This window comes from Manis pentadactyla, chromosome 2 (assembly GCF_030020395.1).
Source record: "Manis pentadactyla isolate mManPen7 chromosome 2, mManPen7.hap1, whole genome shotgun sequence".
Classification (NCBI taxonomy): domain Eukaryota; kingdom Metazoa; phylum Chordata; class Mammalia; order Pholidota; family Manidae; genus Manis; species Manis pentadactyla.
This window is the reverse complement of record NC_080020.1, coordinates 44352422-44375088: the sequence shown is the minus strand read 5'-3', so window position 1 is coordinate 44375088 and position 22667 is coordinate 44352422. Positions and strand designations below refer to the sequence as shown.

The following is a 22667-nucleotide window of genomic DNA, read 5'->3' as shown; positions in this document are numbered from 1 at the left end:
CCCAGTTGTTGAGAGATGCATGGATTCACAAAGCATGGGCCTCTCTGTGTTTCTGTGGAAAACTGCAGCTTTTATTTTCCCCTCATTCCTTTATTAAACGCTGTGATGAAGGGTGGCCCATACACTTGCAACTGCTCCAACAGTTTGCCCTTTCCCCTGCCTCCGCTAGGAAACCAACCGTCTTTCTGTTGATTATTCATCCTAAGATCAATTTTGATTCTTTCTTCCATCCTGATTTCTCTTGAATATCTCCAGATGCTGATTTTCCTCTCAGCATTGGGTGCTCAGGCCTGAATTTGATTTCTTACTTGTAGTCTGGCCAGTACAGGGAGAAGGGTATCAGCCCGTCCACTCTTCTGGAGCAGAGGCTCTCAGCCCTAGGTGTACACTGAAACCACCGGAGCACTTTTTAAGCATACTGATGCTCAGGGCCACCTCTAGAGATTCTGATTCAGTTAATCTGGGATAAGGCCCTGGCTTTTAGCACTTCAGAAGTGTCCCCTTCTCTGCCCCCTAGTTAATTCTGATATGCAACCAGGGTGGAGAAACACTGGCTTACACCTAGGCATCTAACAGAGGTATCCAAGAAGGTCAGAGTTATTTGGTTTCAGGTGCAGCTTGATCCAGCAGCTCAGTGATCTTATCAAGGATCTGATTTCTGTGTGTTTGTGTGTGTGTGTGTGTGTGTGTGTGTGTGTGTTTAAAAATCTCTCTCCTTTGCCTTCTGTAATTCTGATTTACCTGCCCTTTGGTGACCAGAAAACCCTTCAAAATTTCTAAATTGCTACCAATATGCTCAGATTACTTGCTGTCTCATTCATGTCCAGTAGGAGAGAGAACATCTTTGTCTCATTGTTCCCAGCACAGGTCTTCAGATTCATGCCATTTGGACTGGCTTAAGAATCAAGCCTATCTCCAAACCAAACACTGTGGATAGGGGGATGGCTCAGATCATGTGCTTCATTCTTAGCACTGGTTATGGTCAGTTTCCCATTTTAGCCCAGGATACATATTACAACCACCTATGCAGCTTAAAGAATCCTGATGCCTGGGCCCCACCCTCAGAAATTCTACTTCAGTTGGTCAGAGGTGGGGCCCAGGCACTGGCATTTTTCAAAGTATCCCAGGTAATTGTGATGTTCAGCCAGGGTGGAGAACCATGACCTAGACTGTACAGCCTTGTGAGGTAGACTCAGACCCCACCTGGAAAGGCTCACAAGTACAGATCCTCTGCTTGGACCTACATGTGTACATGCCTTGCTAGGGGCTGGCCATATGTCTACAGCTTTAGGTTGTAATGTCCTGAGACATGGCTGCACTCAGCAAACCCAGAGAAACAGAGCTGTGGCCTCTATGATTTCCAAACGGGAAAGGAATCAGCCTGGCACAGTATCTGGCACAAGGAATCAAATTAGAAGTAGTTCATGAATGTATAAGATTTGGTGGCCTGCCCTCGATAGTAATTCGTGGGTAACTTAAGGCTTTCCCTTTCTTTTTGTCTGTTTCCTCATCTGATATTTGAATTCAAAGACTACCCATGCCTCTCTGGACTGACTACAGATGCATGAGATTTGTGAGAGGCACCCTTAGTTACTTGGGACAAAGCAGAATCCCCAAGTAGGAAGGCTTTTTATGATAGAGTGGGAAGAGTTTAATCTCTTTTTGGAGCTGTGCTACCTTAAACATGTCCTCTTACCTCTCTGAACTTCAGCGTCCAAACTAGCAAAACAAGGACTATATCTCCCAGAATGCTCTACCATGAGCATGAAATAAGATAATGTATGTAAGCTCGGTGTAGCACCTGGCATATCATATGGGTTCGGTAAATTGCTTTCCTTCTAAGAATGCCACTGTTAGCTCTTAATCTTCTTAATGTGATATCAGATGGGGAAACCAAAACCCACAGTATCCAACATAAGTAACCATTTGCTGCTTATAGGCTGAAGCCACTTGATTAGCCCCTGAACTCCAAGCCCCTCAGCAGGAGGTCCTGGCCACTGCTTCAACTTTGTATCCCCAACATACCACAAATGGCTTCAGATTTTCTACACCAGAGGGTTTTGGGAATGACATCTTGTTGGAAGGGAGGTGCTGAGAAGCATCTTATGGTTGCTTTTGCATATGGGCCCAGTTTTTGCACTTGAATTGGACATTTGCTTACGGGCAGGGGAGGATGATGCCCTGCCTGGCACAGTATTTGGCACAAAATTAGTACTAATAACTGGATGTCAAATGAATGGACTAACCTTTCCTTTTCACAACTTACCTCTCCTGTCCAAAGGAGTCATGGAAGAAATGAAGGTAAGAGTGTAAGAAATAGTTCTGTTTATTGGTTAGAACATGGTATAAAATTACAGCAATTTGCAGGCATTCTGGGCTTTCTGGGAGGGACATGCAGTGCTGGGCTCTAGCAGGAGATGGAGGGAGGCACAGACCACTGGGCACTGGCTTTCTTCCTGGGCATAGTAAGGGCTTACCCTACCAGCACAGGTGCTAGTGTGAGAGAGAATTATTGGTCCCTGCCTCTGCAAACAAAGGACATGGGTGATGTGGGTTACCAGACAGTGCCATGCTTTATAATTCAGTCCTATCCTACATATGTTAGCTGCTGGCTCTCCCAATCTAGTCCTGGTAGATTATTATTGTTCTGTATAATGCTCATTCTTTCCACCAAAGGAAGGGAAACAGGCACATTGGTTTGGGAGGCCATCAGAGGATGGTATGCGTTTGGCTCAGATCATCTTGCTTTCAGAAACATCAAGGTCTGCTGGGCTTGGAGGCAGTGGGCTGGGGCACGCAAGCAGAAAAGTGTGCACTACTGTTTAAGCTCAAGCAGAGGGACCTTCCATAGGGCAGCAGCGTGAAGAGATGAGCATGCTTCCCAAACAAACCCAATTTCCTCTTGTCTCTCTAGAAGAGAGAGGAGGAAGGGTTGGCAATCAGAGACTGAGCCATGTGCTGCTGGGTTCCATAGAAAGTCTTCAGCAGAGAATTCTTCCAAAGTGTAAAAGGTGTTTCTGTCCCAAGAGTTGGTGTGTAAAATCAGAACAAGGGCAGATCAAGGTGTTAAGGTTGTTGTTCAATACAACGTCTCTGAGAGCCAGATGGCTGTGTCCACTGTTACATGACATTTTGGAACAGCTGGAGGGACCTCATGATGTTATCATCCTGGGGAGGGTGCAGAGGGGAAAAAAAGTATGGTTAGAAGTCTCTGAGGCTCTTTCCTGAGAAGCTTTGTAACTGGTGAGCAAATCTCCAGAAAAAACTCGGCAAGGGTATGAGAAACAAGGAGTAAGGGATGGGGACTTAGAAAGTGAGAAACTCAAGGCAAGAAGCACCTTCTCTGGCCTTAGAAGTTTGGAAGATACAAATTATCCAGTGAAATATTGAGTGTTGCCTCTTTTAAGAAGCTCTGGGTAATTGCATTTTATGAAATGATTTTTCTACATCTGCTGAGATGATCACATTTTTTATTCTATTATGTATTAATTGATTAACTCTTGAATGTTAAACCAATATAGCATTCCTGTAATAAACCCTATTTATTCATGTTATAGTATGCTTTTTACATACTACTGGATTTGATTTTTTCATCTATGTCTGGAAGGAATATATTAGTTAGCCTGAACATTGCCTTATTTTGTATTGGCTTTTTCATGTTTCCACATTAGGGTTATGATAGCCTCATAAATCAAGCTTTGAAGTGTTCCCTCTTCCTCTAGTCTCTGAGTTTGTGTAAGATTAACATCATTTCTTCCTTAAATGTTTGGAAGAATTTACCAACAAAGACATCTGCGTCTGCCACTTTCTCCATGGAAGTCTTCAATCACAGATTCAATTTCTTTAACATACATAGGACTATTCAGAGTTTCTGTTTCTTTCTGTGTTAGTTTTGATAAGTTATATTTGTAAGGCATTTTTAAGGAATAAGGAATTTGAATTTGTAGATTTCAAATGTTATTAAACGTATTGGATAATGAACTATTATATCTTTAATGGTGTAAAGCCTGTGGTGGGGCTTCCCTTTTCATTCCTGATATTGATAATTTGAGGATTTTTTTCTCTCTTTTGCTTAAGTAAGTCTTGCTAAGCATTTATCAATCTTACTAATTTTTTCAAAGAGGAAACTTTTAGTTTAATTAATTTTTTTATGGAATGTCTCTACTGTATGTTCTATATTTAAAGTTTTTCTATTGTATGCTCCTAAGGAATAAGTATTGAATGTCGAAAACCCTCAAATGTTTAGATACTAAACAAAACAGTTCTAGGTCCATGGGTCATAGAAGAAAATATTTTGAATTAGACTATAATGAAAATATGATATATCAAACTTTGTGGGATCTAAAGCAGTACTTAGGGGAAAATTTAGTCCATTAGAATTTTAGGGAATCACAGCTTTAGATTTTTCTCCAGTTACTTCCTTGTAGTCTGGGGAGTGGGTCATTGAGTCAGACACAGGTTGAAAAACGGTGATGTTACCCACTTGGGGAGTCTGCAGTTTCGCAGAGGCCCCTCTAGGCTTTCATATCCCCCACAATCCTTAGGCTGTCTGGCTCAGCCTGTGCTTAGCTAAGACCAGCCGTAGGGCAATCTGAGGTGTGATGTCGGAGTTCTGAGTCGCTGCTGGTGTAGGTGTTGGAGGCTCTGACCTGCGGGTCCGAGGTTTCTCATTCTCTCCCTTCTGCAGGCCCCTGAGCCCCAGATTTACAAGCTTCTGCCCTGAAGTCTCTCCTTACCTCCTGACAGGATTCAAGAAATTCATCTAAAGTCACAATGCCATCTTTATTTTTGTCCATTTTCTGAAAGACACAACAGGTAGCACTTTAAAGAACCTGGTAATCTGTATTCCTTTGTTAACCAACTTTGCCTGGAGAATAGGGTGGTCTTTCACTGGCCAGAGGACTCTACCTGGGCCCTGGTAACAGCGCTTTGACCCCTGAGAGCTTCCTTAAAACCAAAAGACTAGCTCTAGATGCTTATTACTGGTTTATTTTGTCAACATCCTAATATGTCTCCCCCAGACTGTCTTCTATTCTAGCCTGTCCGCCTGGCAGAAAGAAGAATACCGGACGTGAGAAGTTCTGCTTCTGTCTCTGTAACTTACTGTGTGACCTTGAGTAAGTCTTTAAGCCTCTCTGAGCCTCACTTTTCCCATCTGGAAAGGTTTAGACTAGAATTAGCTCTAACTTTCATAGATATTCTGCTGTAAGGTTAGTTTTTTAACAGAACACCACTGTGATAATGCCAGTCTTCTGCTCATGGATTAACAGCAGCCACCCATTCTGTATCAGAGCAACCTAAAGTCTAACTCTCACAATCCAGCACACCCTAGTTTCCAAACTTATTTCCCCTTACTCACCACACATAAATGCTGAACACCTTCACGAGTGTGCTTAGTGATGTCTTCTCCATTTACTCTCATCCCCCAAGAATTTTTGTGGAGCTTAGAGTCTGTACTACACAATTTAAACTGAATAATATATTCCCCTGTGCCATGCTGTAGTGTATACATATCTGCATGTTGAGATCATCTATTCCTTGAGGACAATACATCTTGTAATTCTTTTCTGATTCCTATAGTACTTAGTCCAGGGGTGGACACAAATCACTTGTGCGGATGCTTGGGGGCTGACTGCTCTAAGTTGGGCTGAAAGTTCACCTAGAGGGTGTGTTCACCTACCTGGAAGAAGACATCCACGTGCTGCCTTGGAGTATCCTCTCTGAGCACTGGATATGTGTATTTTCCCATCATGTCGTAGATGGCTTTGACAATGTCCATCATCTCCTGGAGAAGGGACATGGAGGCGCACAGTGTGGGAACCGTGAGGCCAAGCTCTTCTTAGGTGACAGTTTGGGGCTCCTTGTCTCCCTTGTGAATGAAAGTGATTAAAAAGCCCTTCTTCAGCTGATGAGAGGGAGTTAGAAAGCTAGCTGAGAGGACTATATTCTGGGGTCCTCCCCTTAGAGAGAGGGCAGTAGAAAAGTCTCTTTACCTTCGGAAGGTCTTGGGTAGATCATGTCAAGGTGAGCATATCCCCCTTGAGTTAGGGGTTATGTGTGGGGTCAGAGTGGACATGTTTGTGTATTGACCAGCTCCCACACCGTTTTTGGAAGACCCTCTCTCCACTCCAAATTCCTTTGATGGCTCTTAGGCCCTCCTCAATCTGTGATTCCTTTGAATGGTTGGGTGTGGGTGGCTGTGTTTGCATCAGGTGACCTGTGGCCCTGTGACCATAGCTGGTTGGAACAAAGGTGGACATGTGACTAAAGCTGAGCCACTCTGTTTCTCTCTTGAGAAGTTTGAGTGAAGAGGCACAGACACTGTTGCCAGAAGTGGAGGAACCCTGGATTTTGAAAGCCAGGTGGAGCTGGGGCCAGAGTCAGTGCCACGGGCAAGCCGGTTCTAGGTTTTAGCTGAGGTTAAGGGAGAGCAGACACTGAGAACTTCTGCAAAGGAGAGGATCTTCCGTAATGACTAGAATGGAGGAGATGCACAGAAAGCAGAGATGAGAAAGAATAAAAGAGAGAGGAGTGGAAGAGTAGAGGGCAGAGAAGGGAGGTGGGCATAGCAGAGGAACAGTGACACATTACTATGAGCGCATGCATTTGTGTGCACGGGTAGGTATGCACACACTCACATATACAGGCTCTCTGAGAAAAGCAGTTGAGGAAGACAGAGGCAGTAACAGAGATCAAGAGAAACCCCAGAGAAGCAGTGGCTGAGAATGGTTACCCTATAAACTCAAACCACCTCTTGGGCTTCCCATGTTGCTGGCAACTTGAGCCTGTCATTCCTGCAGAGGAGGCTGTGGCCATCTTGATCTTAGACAATGTTAGAGGAGGGGAGGAAAGAGGGCAGAAAGAAGAGACACAGATGCTAACAACTTTGTAGTTTCAATGGGGATTAAATGTGTTCCATCAGAAACCAGAAACCCTAGTTTCCAAACTTATTTCCCCTTACTCCCCACACATAAATGCTGAACACCTCCATGAGTGTGCTTAGTGATGTCTTCTCCGTTTACCCTCATCCCCCAATAATTTTTATGGAGCTTAGAGTCTGTACTACACAATTTAAACTGAATAATATATTCATTCCCCTGTGCCATGTTGTAGTGTATACATGTCTGCATATAGTCCCTGGGTTTCTTAAGATTAGACTGAAGTTGTGTGTGTTTGACAAGAATATCATAGAAGTGACATTATATCCTTCTTAGTATATCCTATCAAAAAGGTACATTGTATTGATATATCTTACTACTTACTGGTGATGTTAACCTTGATCACTTGATTTAGGTGGTGCCTGTCAAGTTTCTCCATTGATTTTCATATCTGTTGGTAGGTTTTGCCTGCAAAAATTATTACTCTAGTGTTGGCCTAATGGTGATTTTGCATTTCCTTTATTCTTTTTTAAAAAAAATTCCTTCTTTATTTATTAATTGGAATTCTTCTTTAAGGAAGAGTTTCCACATTTCCCCCATTTATCTATGTATTCAATTATGTATTTGAATATATAGTTATTATTTATTTGAATACATATTATATTATTTGAATATATATATATATTTATTAGTATAGACTCAAAGAAGTTTGCTTTATTTTATAGGTTATAATCCAAGACTATCATTAAAAATGTTTTTTGCCCAAATTGTTCTAGCTTTGGCTATTGGGAACTTTGGCTATTGGCTGTCAGGTTGACTCCTGTAGCTTTTCGACATGCCCCATCTTTTTTTTTTTAGCATTCCCATACTTTTCAGCAGTACAAGATGCTCTGAGCTCATCTTGTATTTCCTCTTCCCAGCCCTGGAATCAACCACTTCTTCAAGGAAACCGGTTTCCTTGGTTGGAGAATGCAAGTTAGAAACCAAGGTCTGGGAGCTACTGTGCTCATTGCTGCAGGGGTGTCATTACTCTTAGGCCCTCTCAACAAACAGAACTAGAAAATATATGTCTCTATCCACATGTTTATTTAAAAACAAGTGCTTTGGAAGTCCTTCAAAACCATGTGGTCATAGGTTTCTTTCCTGAATATCCTTTATAAGAGAAAGTACTGAAAGACCAATTTGATTTTTCTCTCAGGATTTTTGTTGCCTAACAATGTTGATGAGATTATCTCCAAATGACTGCCAGGGGAAGAGCCAGCTATCTTTTCTAGGAAGCTCCTTAACCACATTTTCTTTTTCTTTTAAGGAGCAATTTATTGATTCTGCCATGCAGAAAGACCTAATGGGCATTAACGGGAACAATTTCACCTAGTTTGCAAAGAAGAAAAAGGGAGCAGGAGTTAGTTAAGATTATTCAGTGATGGGATAATGGTTGAGCCAAATCTGCAGACCAGTATTATAAGTCCCATTTTGTAAAGTATTATTTGAATATTTTGGAGTATCATATATTTGAGTATGTATAGAAGCATTTAATTATTTACAAAATTGAGATATACATACTGCTTTATAAAGTGGTTTTTAGAACATTATGCATTATACACATTTTTATATCTTACTACTCTTGCATGATTTTAAATAGCCACCTGTTATTGCACTGTATGTATTTCCTGAAATTCATTTAGCACACCTGCTATTAGTGGATATAAGGGTTTTCACATTTTTGGAATTGTTTATCACTTTATCTTCAGCTCCTAGAGCACCTAATAAGCCCTCAAATAATATGTGGAAGAAATACTGACTGAATGAATGAGGAATGAAAATTGGAGAGAAACTTGCAGTGTTGAGGGGTGGATTGGAAATGATGTTTGTAACTCTAAACACTATGTGTGACACACAGAGGTCAGGAAGTGGGATGTTACAGGATGTTAATTCCAAACTCTGACTGAGATACCAGGATAGAGTAGATAGCAAAGCGCGTTTTGAGATAGCCCTGTGGGTATTTTCCTGGCTAGACACCACATGTACTCTGAGGTTCTGAGTGTCAAGCTGTGAAGATTCAGAAATTATTTGTGATGATTTCTTTAGAGATGGCTGCACCTTCCACCACCCTCTTGTGGTTGTGTTAGTAGGCAAAATAAACTGTGGCCACTATGATCCAACTGTAGTCTCCTCTTCTAGGTGATGCCTGCAATTCTAATATTCCAACTTTTAGCTTTAACTTGTGCCTGTTAACCTGTTAAAACTCATGTTCCCCTGAGAAGATGAACTCTACCCTAAAATCATTTACACCCACTTTGGAATGCATCCGGCAGTGTGCCCCAGTGAGAAGCAGTGAACCTACTTAATCCTTTCTTGAGTGCCTGGGAACAGGGCAGGGTGCACCAGTCAGTGAGGTCAAGGGGACTTTCTTCAGTTTGCCAGGAACCAACTCTGTGAGCCCCAAAGCAGAGCTCTCATTCAGACAATTTCATCCTCACGATGGGGGTTGTTTCCTATTTAATTAGGTGCCTTCGTTGCAGCTGTCATGCCCCTGGTCTCAGCTCACTTACCTCTTTGTTTATGTATCCATCTTTATTGATGTCATACAAATTAAATGTCCACCTTAGTTTCTCATGGACGGTTCCTCTCAGTAAAATTGATAGAGCGGTTACAAAGTCCTGAGAAGGGAAAGAGGCACGAGTGACGTTAACCACCAAGCCATCAGGTGGGGGGAGCTCTGTCTTTGGATCAGACCCTGTGACTGCTTACACAGAATGGCGTCACCCCTGTTCTCTGTCCCCTGAAAGATATGCCAAGCTCCGTGCACAGTGCCCCCTCTTTTCATTCCCTACCCTGCCCCATTTTTTGGAAGGAGCCCCCTGAGGAAGAATGGAGCTCTGTGTGTGCTGACACCTGCAGAAGCAGGTAAATGCAGCCTCATCTGATATTGCCTTATCCCATGGCTGCAGTTCTTGTGACAGTGATGGTTTAGTCCAGTGGCTAAGAATGTGGACTCCAGAAACATTCTGAGTTCAAATCCCTCCTTTAGAGCTTTTTAGCTATTTGATCTTGGGAAAGCTACTGAACCTCTCTTTGCCTTATTTTCCTCTTCTGTAAACTGGCAATAAATAATAAATAAATAACCCTACCTTGTGAGGTTATTGTGAGGATTAAATGAGTTAATACATGCAAAGTGCTTGGTACAAACTCTGCTGCATGGTATGCTTGGTGGCATGTGGGCTGTGAAACTGTTATTATTGGTCCTGGGAGGCCCTGAGTTCCTGGAGGGCAAGGGCAGGTGTTTTTCTCTTCTCCGTCTTCAGGAAACGCTTGTTAAGCAGATAAAGGACTGAAGCACTTAACAATCCAACCCTTCCCCTAACACCCCAAGGTTTAGGGAGAGCTCATGGGGTTCAGAGAACCCAGAGGTGAGCATACCTCAAACTTCACGGAGCCCGTCTGGGTCGTGTCGAAGGCATGGAAGAGGTAATGGGCATACGTGCTGGCATCTGCAAGGTACAGAAGGAAGGGCAGGTGACGGGAGCAGCTCCACAGAGGGCCGGGAGAAGAGTTAACCACAGTAAGAGAAGAGAGGTGATGCTGGGTGACAGAAAGGGGGAAACTGTGGGGTGGGAAACCTCTCAGGTATGAACTAGGACCCGTGGCTATCCTGGGGCTTAGATGGGAAGTTCTGGCAAAAGCTGAGACAGGCCCTTGTCCTTACATCTGGCTGGCCCCAGGGAAAGAGACTCCTGCCTGTCTGTGTGTGTAGTTCTTGATGGATGATGAATGACATGGTGACTGTGTGGAGAAATTGTCCTGAGGGGCAGCACAGTGCCGTGGGATGAGCACCCATTAGGGAGCAGACAGACCTGGGCTTGGATAGCAGCTCTATTCCTATATAGCTGTGTAACAGCAGGCTTCTAATGCAACCTCTCTGATCTTCACTTTCCCATCTCTGTGTGGGGTGTAGCAAAGCTTAGCTCTTGAAATTTCTGAAAAAGTATGCTGAATGTCTCATATAGTCACATCATCAAAACCCTCATCAAACCTACCACATTCGAACTCACTGAAGAGTGGCTCAGTAGAGCTCAATGAACAGTGCTTCAGGGGCCTGCCTGGGGCAAGGCTGCCTCACAAATGGGGTAGTGGCCCTGGACTGGGTCTCGCACCTTGGAAGGCTCTTGTCTGCTGTTGAAGAGGCCTGTGAACAAGAGTCTAAGAAGTGTTTCGGACACTTGGGTCTCTGTTTCATCAGGACCCAGGGAAGGGATCCTGCAAGAGGTAGCTCCTTGGGGCAGGAAGTAAGGTGGCATTTGACACATGGAAGCACAGGAAGAACCACTGATGTCCCAGGCCCATGGGGCCAGAGCAGGTTCCCGCAGGCACCAGGCTTGGCACCAGCAGCTGTGGGTCTGGTATACGCACCAACCTGGATGTATAAGTACAACTTTATGCTCCCTGCATCTTTATGGGTTAGTTAATTTTTGTAGTTTTTGGGATTTATTAAAGTTATTTTTCAAAATTCCAGTTCACCTCACCTGTTATTAGGAAAAGAGTAGAGAGTGTGTGGCACAATTGTGGAGCTAACATGGCTAAGCTTTACATCAGACACTTATGGGATCTAATCCTGGTCTACCACTCACTAGCTGTGTGATCTTGAGTGAATTGCTTAACCTCTCTGAAACTTAGTTGCCTTGGGATAGTGATACCTGCTTTCTAGGGCTGTTATGAGACTTCATGATACTGCTTTATCAACCTCTCCTCTCCTGGAAAAGGTCCATTTTCAGAGCCCCTTTCTGCCAAAGCTTCATCAAATTCCACATCTTGTGATAGGGAAGGGAATGTTGCTCTGTGTTCTCCCTGACGTTAAGGAGAAGATGGCTAGCAAGGAGCATGAACTCGGAGGAAGGAAGGCTGCTCACCAAACAGGGAGAGGGGCAGGATATTTTCAAAGGCAGGACTCACCTCCATGAGGGAAAAACTGAGCGTAGATCTGCTTGAATGTTTCTTCACTGACCACCCCACTAGGGCACTCCTGTGAGAAGGGGAGACAATCAGCAGGGGTTGTCAGGGAGGGTCTTTCCCCGGAGGGGGGACTGAGCCTCGCCTGGGAATCAGGGTTCCCTGCAGTCCTGGTGGGCAGGGACTGAGCACCACCTGCACACTTCCATGGGGTGCCTGGGAGGTAGCCTCGCCTTAGGACTGAAGTTGCTTTTCAAAATGATGAGATGTCATCAGAGAACGGGCATTGAGAGGCGGAAAACGTTTGTGGGCTTTGGTATTAGAAAGACCTGGGTCTGGATCCTGGCGCAGCTCCTTCCGAGTTTTGTGATTTTGGGAGAGTCAGCCTCTGATCCTCAATGTCCTTACCTGTAAAATGGGGCTAACACCACCTTCCCAACAAGGTTATCATGAAGTATAATATATGAAATAATTATTTCATAGTGAATGAACACCTTGGCATTCAGGCTTACACATCAGTCGCTGAGCTTGGTTAGCAGCAGACCTAATCTCGTCATTTCTGGGGCAATGACGGCATCGATGGTGTGAATGGGTTGAGCTATGGCTAGAACCTGGGCCAAGGCAAAGTCTCCAAGGCTGTGCCATCCTGTGCAGTTTCTGGGTTGTCTTCCATCTACTGAGATTGCCCCATCCTTGCCTGGAGTCTTTTTATCTAGCCAGGTGATCTTGCTCTCATGTCCTCTTACATTAACCTTCCTTTTACACCTACCCCTATGGAAAAGCTCCCCGATGCCCTCCCCCCTTGGCATTTGGGATTGCGTAGCTCTAAGTGGGAAGTCCTGCTTGGGTCTTCAGAGGCCATGTGGGTCTTACATTTTTGAAGCCTCGATAGAGGACTTGCAGCTCCCTCTTGGTGAAGTTGGTCTGGGCCTCCAGCTGTTCCAGTCCCTCAGGCCGATGACAAACCATGGTCATCTCCAGCTCATCCTCAATCTTATCTGGAACCAGAGGAGACAGCATTGGAGTGGCTGACCTTGGCAGTCACTTGTCAGACCACAGTCTGGGCTGTCAAAAAGAGTGGCACTGTGACCCAGGACATAGGGTTGTAGGTGGGGTCACACTGCAGATGACCTTCCTGTCTTGAAGCCCACCTCCTGTCTCACGGTCAGATGAACCATTTCTCCGGGTGCATCAGGCACCACACAGGGAGGGAGCTCCAGCTCCGGAGAGAAACATGTTCCAGGTGGAGATGAGGGGAGAAGTGTTAAAAATAAGTTCATGTGAAAACACTGACTTTTCTTTCAAAATAACTTTTTTGCATATTCCGTTTGCTGCTCACTGAACCATCTGAATATTCTAGAGACACAGATAGGTGAGCAGAATGATTAACACCCTTCAAATAGCAATGAGAAACAAATCTATTCAGAAAACAGAGAGTAAACTCACACCGTCTGGGACAAGGAGAGGAAAGCAAGCATGATTTAGCCAAAAGTTCAAATTATGGCATCTTAAATATTAATTTTAAAAATACGAATATCTTGTTTTGTAATATCTACTAGTAATAGGAAAGTGACTTAAATGGGAACTACTTTATATAAATAAAGCTCTGAAGCATTTGAAAGGCTCTAAAACAGTTGTCTTAAGTAGTAGTTTAACTATTGCTCATGATATAATACTAGACAAGCTATTTAGAAAGTGTCAGTCAATTAGAGTGAAAAATCTGCCCATCTCCTATTGAAGGATCACAAAATCCAAATAAATGGAACTTTTGTTTTACCATAAGAAAGTAAGTACGTGTTTTCCTCTGGGCCCTGCTAGAGTGCTTTCTATAAATTTACTCCAATCAAGAATCAGTTGCCATCTAACCTTCTCCGCCCATTGTTGCCTTGCAGACATTACCAAATCCATGTATTGAATAATAGTAAACCTGGGCTGGAAGGACAGTGATGAGATGTGCGCACACATGCGAGGTCTCATCCCTGTGAGGACAGGCTTGGTTTCTAGCTGGGAGACCAGGGTGAGCTGGTGCATTATTACATGTCTCTGCTCAGTATCAGTCTCTTTGTACCAGATTTTCTAGGCAATTGTCACTTTTCCTTTTGAGACTGTGATCTCAATACGAAAGAAATGCATCAAAGTGAGTCTGTGCTGTACATCCTCCCTAAGGCAGTGGCTGGCTGGGAAAGGCCCCAAGGGACAGACAGACGCACCTGGGAACAATCCCCAACTGTCCTTCTTAGTGACTGGGCCACTCCTATCATCTTATTCTGCTGGGAGGAAGGCAGACTATTCAATAGAATTAAGATTCTCTGTTTATATGACATGGAGTGGCTGAAAGTGACCAATTCCCTTATAATCTTCCAGAGCCTTTAACTATTGTTAGTTTTGTACCTAACAAGTTAAGCAGCAATTACCCAAACACTGCAGCTTTTCTATGTAAATCAAAGGGCCAATTGTTAACAAACAACCCCAAACCCCACCGAAATCTAATTCAGAATACTCATATATATTTTAACTCATTTTAAAATAGAAATAAAATGGTTGGTTTAAATCTCCTAGCATTAGATTTAATAGCAGTTTCATTTTAAAAATGCGCAGATATTTAACACAGTGAAAGGAGGTGAAACAGTAAAATGTAAATAAGGAATACAGCTTTGGAACAAACAGAAATATAGCTTTGGAAAAAATGATGTATTTTTGAAGGTGTCTAGTACACTTTTCCAAGTTTATCTGATCCAGAAGCTTAAAAGATTTTTTTCACAATATTGTTTTATTTCTACTAATCTTCCTGTAACTGAATTCCTCACAAGATCAGAAACATCTCTTTGCAGAGGTTTGAGAAAATCTTTCTGATTCAGAGACTGCACTTCCCATCTTCTTTGTTATAAATGCACTGAGTAATTATTGAAATATCAAATATTTAACCCACTTCATTAAGGTGGCACTGGACTTTATTAATAATGATTTATTTGTTGTCTGGGCAGCAGAATCAATTGCCTGATCAAACAGATTCTGTAATATCTGAATATCTGTAATATCAAGCTTTTGTGTTGCTTTGCTTTTTCACTATGCTCTTATTTTCAGGTTATGGTGACATCCGTCACTGAAGGAAAGCCATGTGTCTAGGGCCAAGATGCTGGCAAGTAGCTTGCATGAGGGTGTTAGGGACTTAAACAGGGGGTTCTCATTTTTTTAAAGCTGTGTTTCACAATAAGAACAGTTTACATAACAATCCAGTATACAGATACAAATAAGCAAACAGTTCATGATGTATTTTGGAGCAAATATTTTATGAAATGACACTTTCCCTTACTAATGTGAAATGAACTATGCTCTCCATTTGAATCTATTCCTTTGTAAAAATGTTCTGACTGTGACCCTCGTGTGTCATGTCACATGGGCACACTCCTTTCCCTCATCCGGGCTCTCCTCCCTTTCTCTGTATGCCTCACGGTTCTGGCCCTGTGAATAAATTCTGAAGACATTTGGAAGGGGGCTGCTGAGGCTTCTGCATCCCTTCTGTTGCTCCTCACCCCCAACGCCAGGGAGTCCCTGGCTGCTGCCCAGGTGGTCCCAGTAAAGAAGGAGGGTGGCCCAGCTCCCTGGTTGGAGGAAGAAATAGAATTAACAGGTGGGGAGCCTCCTTGACAGTTTTTTTTTGAGGTTTGGTAAGAGTCTCCAAGGCTAAATTTTGCTTGTTGTTATTATTTTTGTTATTAAAAGTAACGATGAGCCAGTTACTAAATCAGACTGAGTTTGGATGAGAGATAAAAATTAACCTAGAGACTTAATATTATGGTGATAACTACATAACAAGAATAAATTAGAATACCTTCTGTTTGTGAAGTACTTTTAGTTTGTATAACGTTCTCATGCCTTTTGTCACACAACAACCTTGGGTATGGTGGGGAATGAGGAGCCATTATTCTCTCCATCTGAACATTAGGAGGATCAGTGTCCGAAACAGATAGAGATTTTCTAACCATAAGTACCTTAAAAACTGATGAACTGTCCATTACTGGGAGTAGTTAAGGCAGTATAGAGTAACCAACTCTAGGGGATTTACAAAGGAAATTACCAGACGGAAGGAGAGGCTGGAGAAAATGATTCAGATTAAGTCGACCTTATTGTTTTGGGGTCACAGACTCTTCTAAGTGTGGAATGAAAGCTTTAGACCTTCAGAAAAAGAAAGTGCATTCAATACGGCATTTTTTTCTGTACTTTTGGTTAGTTCCTATGTATTTTAAACACTGGGAGCCTATGTTAAGGTCTTTAGCAAGGAGATCTCTTCCTAACTGTCACTGAATGGCTTTGCCCGAGTTCTAAGTCACACAGCCAGTTGATGACAGAACTGGACTTAGTACTGAGCCATTCCAGAGCCTCTCTGACAGCTCTGGCTTCCTTGTGCCCCTACAACGGCTTCCACTTCCCTGGAGCACAAATTGCAAATTGGCTTGTAACCAGTCTTGCAATATTCTGCTCCTAGCAAGCTCTGTGCCTGTGTACAAGTTGGACCCTTAGATGATGAGGCGCAAGAGGACTCAGGTCATGGCGATGTTCTCCCCGGACTGGAAAATAGCTTCACCATCATGGGGTCTCTGGGTTGGATTTTGCAACCATCCATCTAGTTTTGAGGTTACAAAATGGTGGCCTTTGCCATGATTGCAGCCCAAAGATAAGTGTTGCTTGGCCTGTGAAATGTGTTTTAATGTTCTCGAAATTAATTGACAGTATTTAAAGATGAGCGATTCGCATACAAATTTGGATTTCTGATTTCTCTTGAAAATTGGGATTATCTGACAACTTTGGTCTCAGATTCTTACAAAGCAATAGTTTATTAGAGCTGAGCTGTTCCCTCTGAGCAGCCAAATCCTCTAGTGTGCCCTCTGCTCACCTCTAGCTCACTTACTTCAGTTATGCTACTTCCTGTCCCCAAAGGCATTTGAGTTCTTGGTTCCTGACATATGCCCACTTACCCCCCATGCACCAACCTTTCTCCTACCTCACACCACCCCATCTACCACCTTCTCTCTCCCTCACTATTTGTTTAAACACATTCTGTTTTGTTTCACAAAGGACTTGATGCTGCTTATATGAAATAAATACAATAAAAAGTATTTTTTATTGCTTCAGAAAATGTTGATTAGATTAGGAGGTCAAGACCACAGGGAAAAAGAGGTCATTTGTTCTAAGTAGTTGCTACACTTAAAACAACAAATTGGCTCTGAGATTTTTTATGTATCTTGTTGCCCATGAGAGAAAAACCTATCAGTTTCTTAGGGGAAGCAAAGCTTTTCCTATAATTTGTCTCTAAAAGAATGTTTCCAACTGTTTCTATGTAAGTGGGGTTTACTAACAAGGGACACGAAAGCTGGTGAATGAGAAGACTAATTACAAAATATGTACTTGATTAAGAAGCTCTTTCTTTGAAGATAGTATGACCAAAGTAGTCAAGTTAATTTAAACTTTTTTACCTCTCTGATACTGGTAAAACCACCAGGCGATGTCTAGGAAAAAGTAAGAAAACATTTTACCAAATCCATTCATCACGAAAGCAAAACCCACTTTTATTTTCCACGGAGATTCCACCCTGTGGGTGTCCAGGTCACCAGCCAGCTCAACATATGTGCAGAGGTCTCAAAGCAGAGCTGGGGCTGATCTTCTCCCTGTCCTTCTCCCACGGTAGAACACGCAAGAGCAATGGACCCACCTAGAAGTGCCCATGGCTCCCAGCAGGGGCCCATTGAGCATTCCGGCAGCCGTGCAGCCATGCAGCCTGGAGCGATGGATGGCATGGGGCAGAGGATGCGCGGATGTGGATGGGTCCTTGGAAATACCCATATGTTTGGTTGAAGGCTGGCTTATAAGATACTTTCCACAATGAAGGCCCCATTGCCACTCTCTGCTGCTTTGTGATTCTAAGCTGCATATGTTGTAGGATTCTTTATTCACTTACTCAACAGCTATCAATGAAGTGCCTACTATGCATGTATCAGTGAATGAAACAACTTTGTTTCCTGCTATCATGGAGCTTACAATCTGCAAGTCTTTGCTTCTCTTTTCCATTCTTAAGCTTGATAAGTAACAGATGCAGAAAAAAAAGGCTGTTCAAAAAACGAATTAGAACATTAAGACGTGTGGGCAGGGTGGATGCAGGCCAAGTCCCCAGTTATGCTGAATGTAAAACGTAAGATAAAATATCAGGCTGGGAAAATCCTCCATGCCACAGAGTAGTTGGATGGGTCCAGGTCCCAGAAAGTGAGAAATAGGGGCCCTATTTGCTGTTCTACCACTGGCCTTTGGGGGTTCTACTTAAGGGGTCACTCACCTGGTTTTCCTCTGTAGCTATTTGAACTTCCTCCTGTCCTTCCATTGCCGCTGACCAAGAGGGTGTAAACCAGCCCAGCCACCACTTTAAGTGTGTTTTATTCAATCCCACCCACAACCCCAGACAGGAGGGGCTTCTTTTCCTCCTGCCCCTAAAAGTGGTGGTATAGGTGGGTATCCTTTGGTGTTTCTGCCTTTGTCTCCTGACCTGAATCCCATAAGAGAAACTTATTTTGCTGGATTTCTTTGCCCCATTTCATCACTCTGATTAATTTTAGAGCAGTTTTAGGTTTGCAAAAAAATGCACAAAAATACAGTTCCCATGCACCCTTATTATTAGCACCTCCATTGGTGTGGTGTATGGTATATTTATTACAATTGATGAACCAGGATTGATATATTACTTTTAACTAAAGTCCTTAGTTTACATTACAGTTAACTCTTTGTGTAATATAGTTCAACCCATTTATCAAAATGGCTTTTGACAAATGTATAATGTCATGTATCCACTATTACAGTATCCTGCAGAATAATTTCATTGCCCTAAAAATGCTTAAGTAGCATGTTCATAGAGATATGTCTACAAATGTGGATTGACCTTCTTTGGCAAGCCAGGAATGCAATAGGTGTGAGGAGAGACATGAAAAGACATAATGTCTGTTCTACAGTATTCTCAGCCTAGTGGAGAGACACCCACATAGACTAGGAGCACAGACTCCAGTGTCAGTAGTACTTGGTAGACAATTTACATGAGTCAGGTGCTGGGTGTACAACTATAGAAGTGGCGGGGCCTGAGAACTGAAGTCATTGCCCCATGAAAGGAAGTTGTTGTCAGGTAGAATTTAGGCATAGTGAGTCCAGATCTTCAGATTTTTTTTCAAGAGAAGCTACAATTGAAAGATCATTGTGTCCTGATTCTCAGCTCTTATCAGTAAGTTTAACATTTAAAACATACAGCATGGGCCCAATATAATATTCCTGTTTGTAGGATGCTGTGGGATGCAGGTGTGAAACTTTCCATTGGCAAATCATTCCAAGCAGTGGCTAAGACACTGGGCGTCGAGAGGAGGAAGCCCTTACCTAATGCTCCCTGGATAGCAAGGGTTTTGAAGGGGTTGGTGAGGATAACTCTTTGGGGAGGTGGCAATTTATTTGAGTCTTGAAGGAAGAGGGGACAAGGAAACAGCATGTGCAAAGGCACAGAAGCCAAAAGGCCTGAGAATGGTGAGCTCTCTTGTAACAGAGCTGAGCTCTCACTGTGAACAAATGAAAAAGGACACGCACATGAAAATCTTATCTGTTGGAACACGTTGGAGAGCTACCAAGGTAGCCTGCACTTTAGAAGTCATGATTCTGGAGGGAAAAAAATCATTGAGGTGAGCCTGACAGTCAAGGCTGCTTTTCAATTCAGTGTATGCTGATTTATAAGTGGCATAGGTAATGAGGTTAAGAAACTGAGCAATAAAGGGCCTGCTAAGAGCAAAATAGATGAGCAGAACTTCCAGCAGTCTTGGAAGACAAAAATGTGGTCAGTCCTACTAAGACGTTCAGGACTGGAGGAACCAAGACATAAGGAATGACAAAGAAAGGGAGCATGGAGAAATAAGCCCAATCGCCTGAGCTGCTATTTCCCTCAAGGCATTGGCTAATTCCTAAGCAACAGATGTCAAGAGTAACTAAGCAAGAGCCACAGCCAAAAGGTTGCAGAGCTAGACAGAGTTTTCAGCAGGTCCACAGTCGGGGGTAACTGTTGGAGTTCAGGGTCTTCCTGGAAGGAGGGTTCCTGGTAAATACTCAGGCTTTCAGGTTGAGCCTAAAAGACTACATTCTAGGTGCAAGGGCAAATTAGAAATAGATCAGGCCTTACAAAGATTGAAATTCATCCTCAGAATACCTCAACCCCTATTTGGATAAAGTTCTACTCTGTTACCCTGCAGAAGCCAAAGGCTCAACTAGATAGTTTACGAAGATTTTATTTCAGTGTTCACTAGTCCTTGAAAATTTGTCAGGCATATTAAGAGGACCAAGAGCAAAAAAATAAAAGATAATATAGTGATCAATTTATAGGCAATCTAGATAGTGGACTTAACCAAGCTTTAAAATAATGGTAAAATATGTTCAACAAAACAGATTAAAAGGTGTAGAATTCCATCAGAGAACCAAAATGTATATAAAAAGGTAAATTAAAAATCCTAGAATTAGAAAGTATATTATCAAAAATTATCAACTAAATAGGTCAATTTAACAGCAGGTTAGGCACAGATGAAAAGAGATTTAATGATTTTGTATATAGTTAAATAGAAAAATATGCAGACTGATGCTCAGAGAAAAAAAATGAAAAGGACAGATAAGAGCATAAAAGACATATTGAACATGCTGTAAAGGTCAAACATATGTCCAACTGGAGTCCTGAAAAGGGAGGTGAAAAAGAATGACACTGAGGCAATATCTGAAAACAACTCAGAATTTGAAAAAAATGGATGAAATATATCAGAGCACAGATTTCAAATCACAGATTCAAGAAGCACTACAAACGCCAAGCAGAAAAACACACAGAAAACCACACCTAGGAACATCACAGTAAAACTGCTGAAATACAAACAGAAGATCTTCGACACAAGAGAGCATCCTCAGATAAAAACTAGACACTAAGTGAAAGCAGCTTGCAAGCATAAGGACACAGAAAATGTAAAAATAAAATGACAGAAAAGGATACAGCATACAAACAGAAATTCAGAAAAGCTGGCATGGTTCTTATAACCTCAGACAAGGTAGACTTTCAGGCAAGAAGCTTTGCTAGAGAGAAAGAGGGAGTTTTCATAAAAAAAAAGAGGCCACCCACTAGAAAGATGTAACAATTCTAAACTAGTATGCACCAATAACATAGCTTCAAAGTACATATAAAACAAAAGCTGACAGAACTAAAAGGAGAAATCGCAGATTCATAATCACAATGGGAGATTTATAAACACCTCTCTCAGTAACTGATAAAACAAAAAAACAGTAAGTGTATTTACAGAAGATTTGAGCTATGCAATTAACAAGTTTGCCCTCATTGGCCCAGGCAGAGCTCTTCACCCCAAAATTCTGAAATACTAGACTTTCTTTTCAAATTCACATAGAATCTTTTCCAAAATTGACCATTTCCTGGAATCATAAAGCTAAGCTCAATAAAGTTCAAAAGAATTGAAATTATTCAGAATGGTTTCTGTCCAGAGTGGAATTAAGAAATCAAGAGCAAAAAGAAAATGAGAAAATCTCCAAATGTTTGGAAATCAAGCAATATGGTTCTAATTTCTAAGAAGTCCACGTATCAAAGAAGAAATCTCATGGAAATTAGCATTTGAACTAAATGATAATGAAAATACGACATATCAAAACATGTGGGGTGTCATTAAAAGTGTACCCAGAGAGAAATTTCAAAAAGCATGACCTAACTGAGCTGTAAATAATTTAGGTGACAGTGTACAAAAACATTAAATGCTGTGCTTCCTTTTGAAACCGTATTTCTAGTGTTTCCAGTGATTCATTCTGAATGTTGCCTAAATGGCATGCTGGCATTTGAAAATGTGATCTTTCCTGTTAAACATGGTTGATTAGTTTATTCTGGATGAGTTTAGCACCATCTTTCTGATTGACAATTTAATATAATCAGGGATGATCCTTGTTGGGGCCTGCATGGAGCAGAAGGGGAAACAAGTTCCATTTGATCCTGGAGTACAGTCCTGGAGGCAGAGATTCTTATAGCAGAGGCTTGGAGGTGAGTCATAAACTCACTCAGACACGCACGGCACACAGCTCATCAGCTCTGAATTTTATAAACTCAATGATGAGTCCCAGGAGTGCTGAGCTGAGCCTTGATAAAGATTTTCTGAGGGTTTCAGACATTTTTTTTCAGCCTTCTTTGTTCAATAAAACTCAAATCATGTTTTGCTCCAAGCGTTTGTTCTCTTAATCTTGAAGCCCTCCTGCCCCTTTTAAGCAAAATTGAATTTATACATATCTCATTCATTTATACCTCAGCCCTGAAAATGTTCTGGAAAAAGAGTCCTACAAAAAGGACCTTTCAGTGTGGTTATGTCCATTAGATGGGAGATTTTCTAGGTCATACGACTTGAAAATTCTTCCAAATACAGTGTATTTTGGTTCTCTGACCTTTCTTCCAAAATGAGGGTGTTTTTGAACATGACCTTCAGATCTGCACACCATGTGGGGTGTGTGGGAAGGGGACCGTCAGGTGCATCTTGCAACTTCTTGGGAAGGTGGTGGTGGTAGAAATTGTCAGAAATATAATTCAGTTATTAAAAGTCCACAAAGTCACTACACAGATTGTGACAAAAGTCACAATTTTGTTGGTTGTGTGACTGTAATATTCACACATTTTTCACCAAGATTGGTAAAACAAAGAAAGTCTTGGGAAAGAAGTTAGTCATCTAGAACCCAGGGTCTGCAGAAACAAGAAGCCCTAAATGGCATTTCATGACAAGGAGCAAGGCCGCATACATTAAGGATTCT

At 42.2% G+C, this 22667-nt stretch overlaps 1 protein-coding gene across 3 annotated transcripts in view; it reads right to left on the bottom strand.

The window, feature by feature from the left end:
• Positions 1-2310: 2310 nt before the first annotated feature.
• KCNIP1 (potassium voltage-gated channel interacting protein 1) overlaps positions 2311-22667 on the bottom strand; it is a 318647-nt gene continuing 298290 nt past the window's right edge. For 2 of the 3 annotated variants that reach the window (XM_036884788.2, XM_036884789.2), the window contains exons 2-8: positions 12699-12823; positions 11829-11898; positions 10299-10369; positions 9431-9538; positions 5681-5785; positions 4737-4799; positions 2311-3168 (exon numbers count right to left, since the gene is read on the bottom strand). In XM_036884788.2, the coding sequence (XP_036740683.1) occupies positions 3121-3168; positions 4737-4799; positions 5681-5785; positions 9431-9538; positions 10299-10369; positions 11829-11898; positions 12699-12823 (590 nt within the window). In that variant the 3' untranslated portion in view covers positions 2311-3120. Of the gene's footprint in view, positions 3169-4736; positions 4800-5680; positions 5786-9430; positions 9539-10298; positions 10370-11828; positions 11899-12698; positions 12824-17299; positions 17333-22667 lie in introns of all 3 variants that reach the window. The other variant, XM_036884787.2, reaches the window with a different exon arrangement.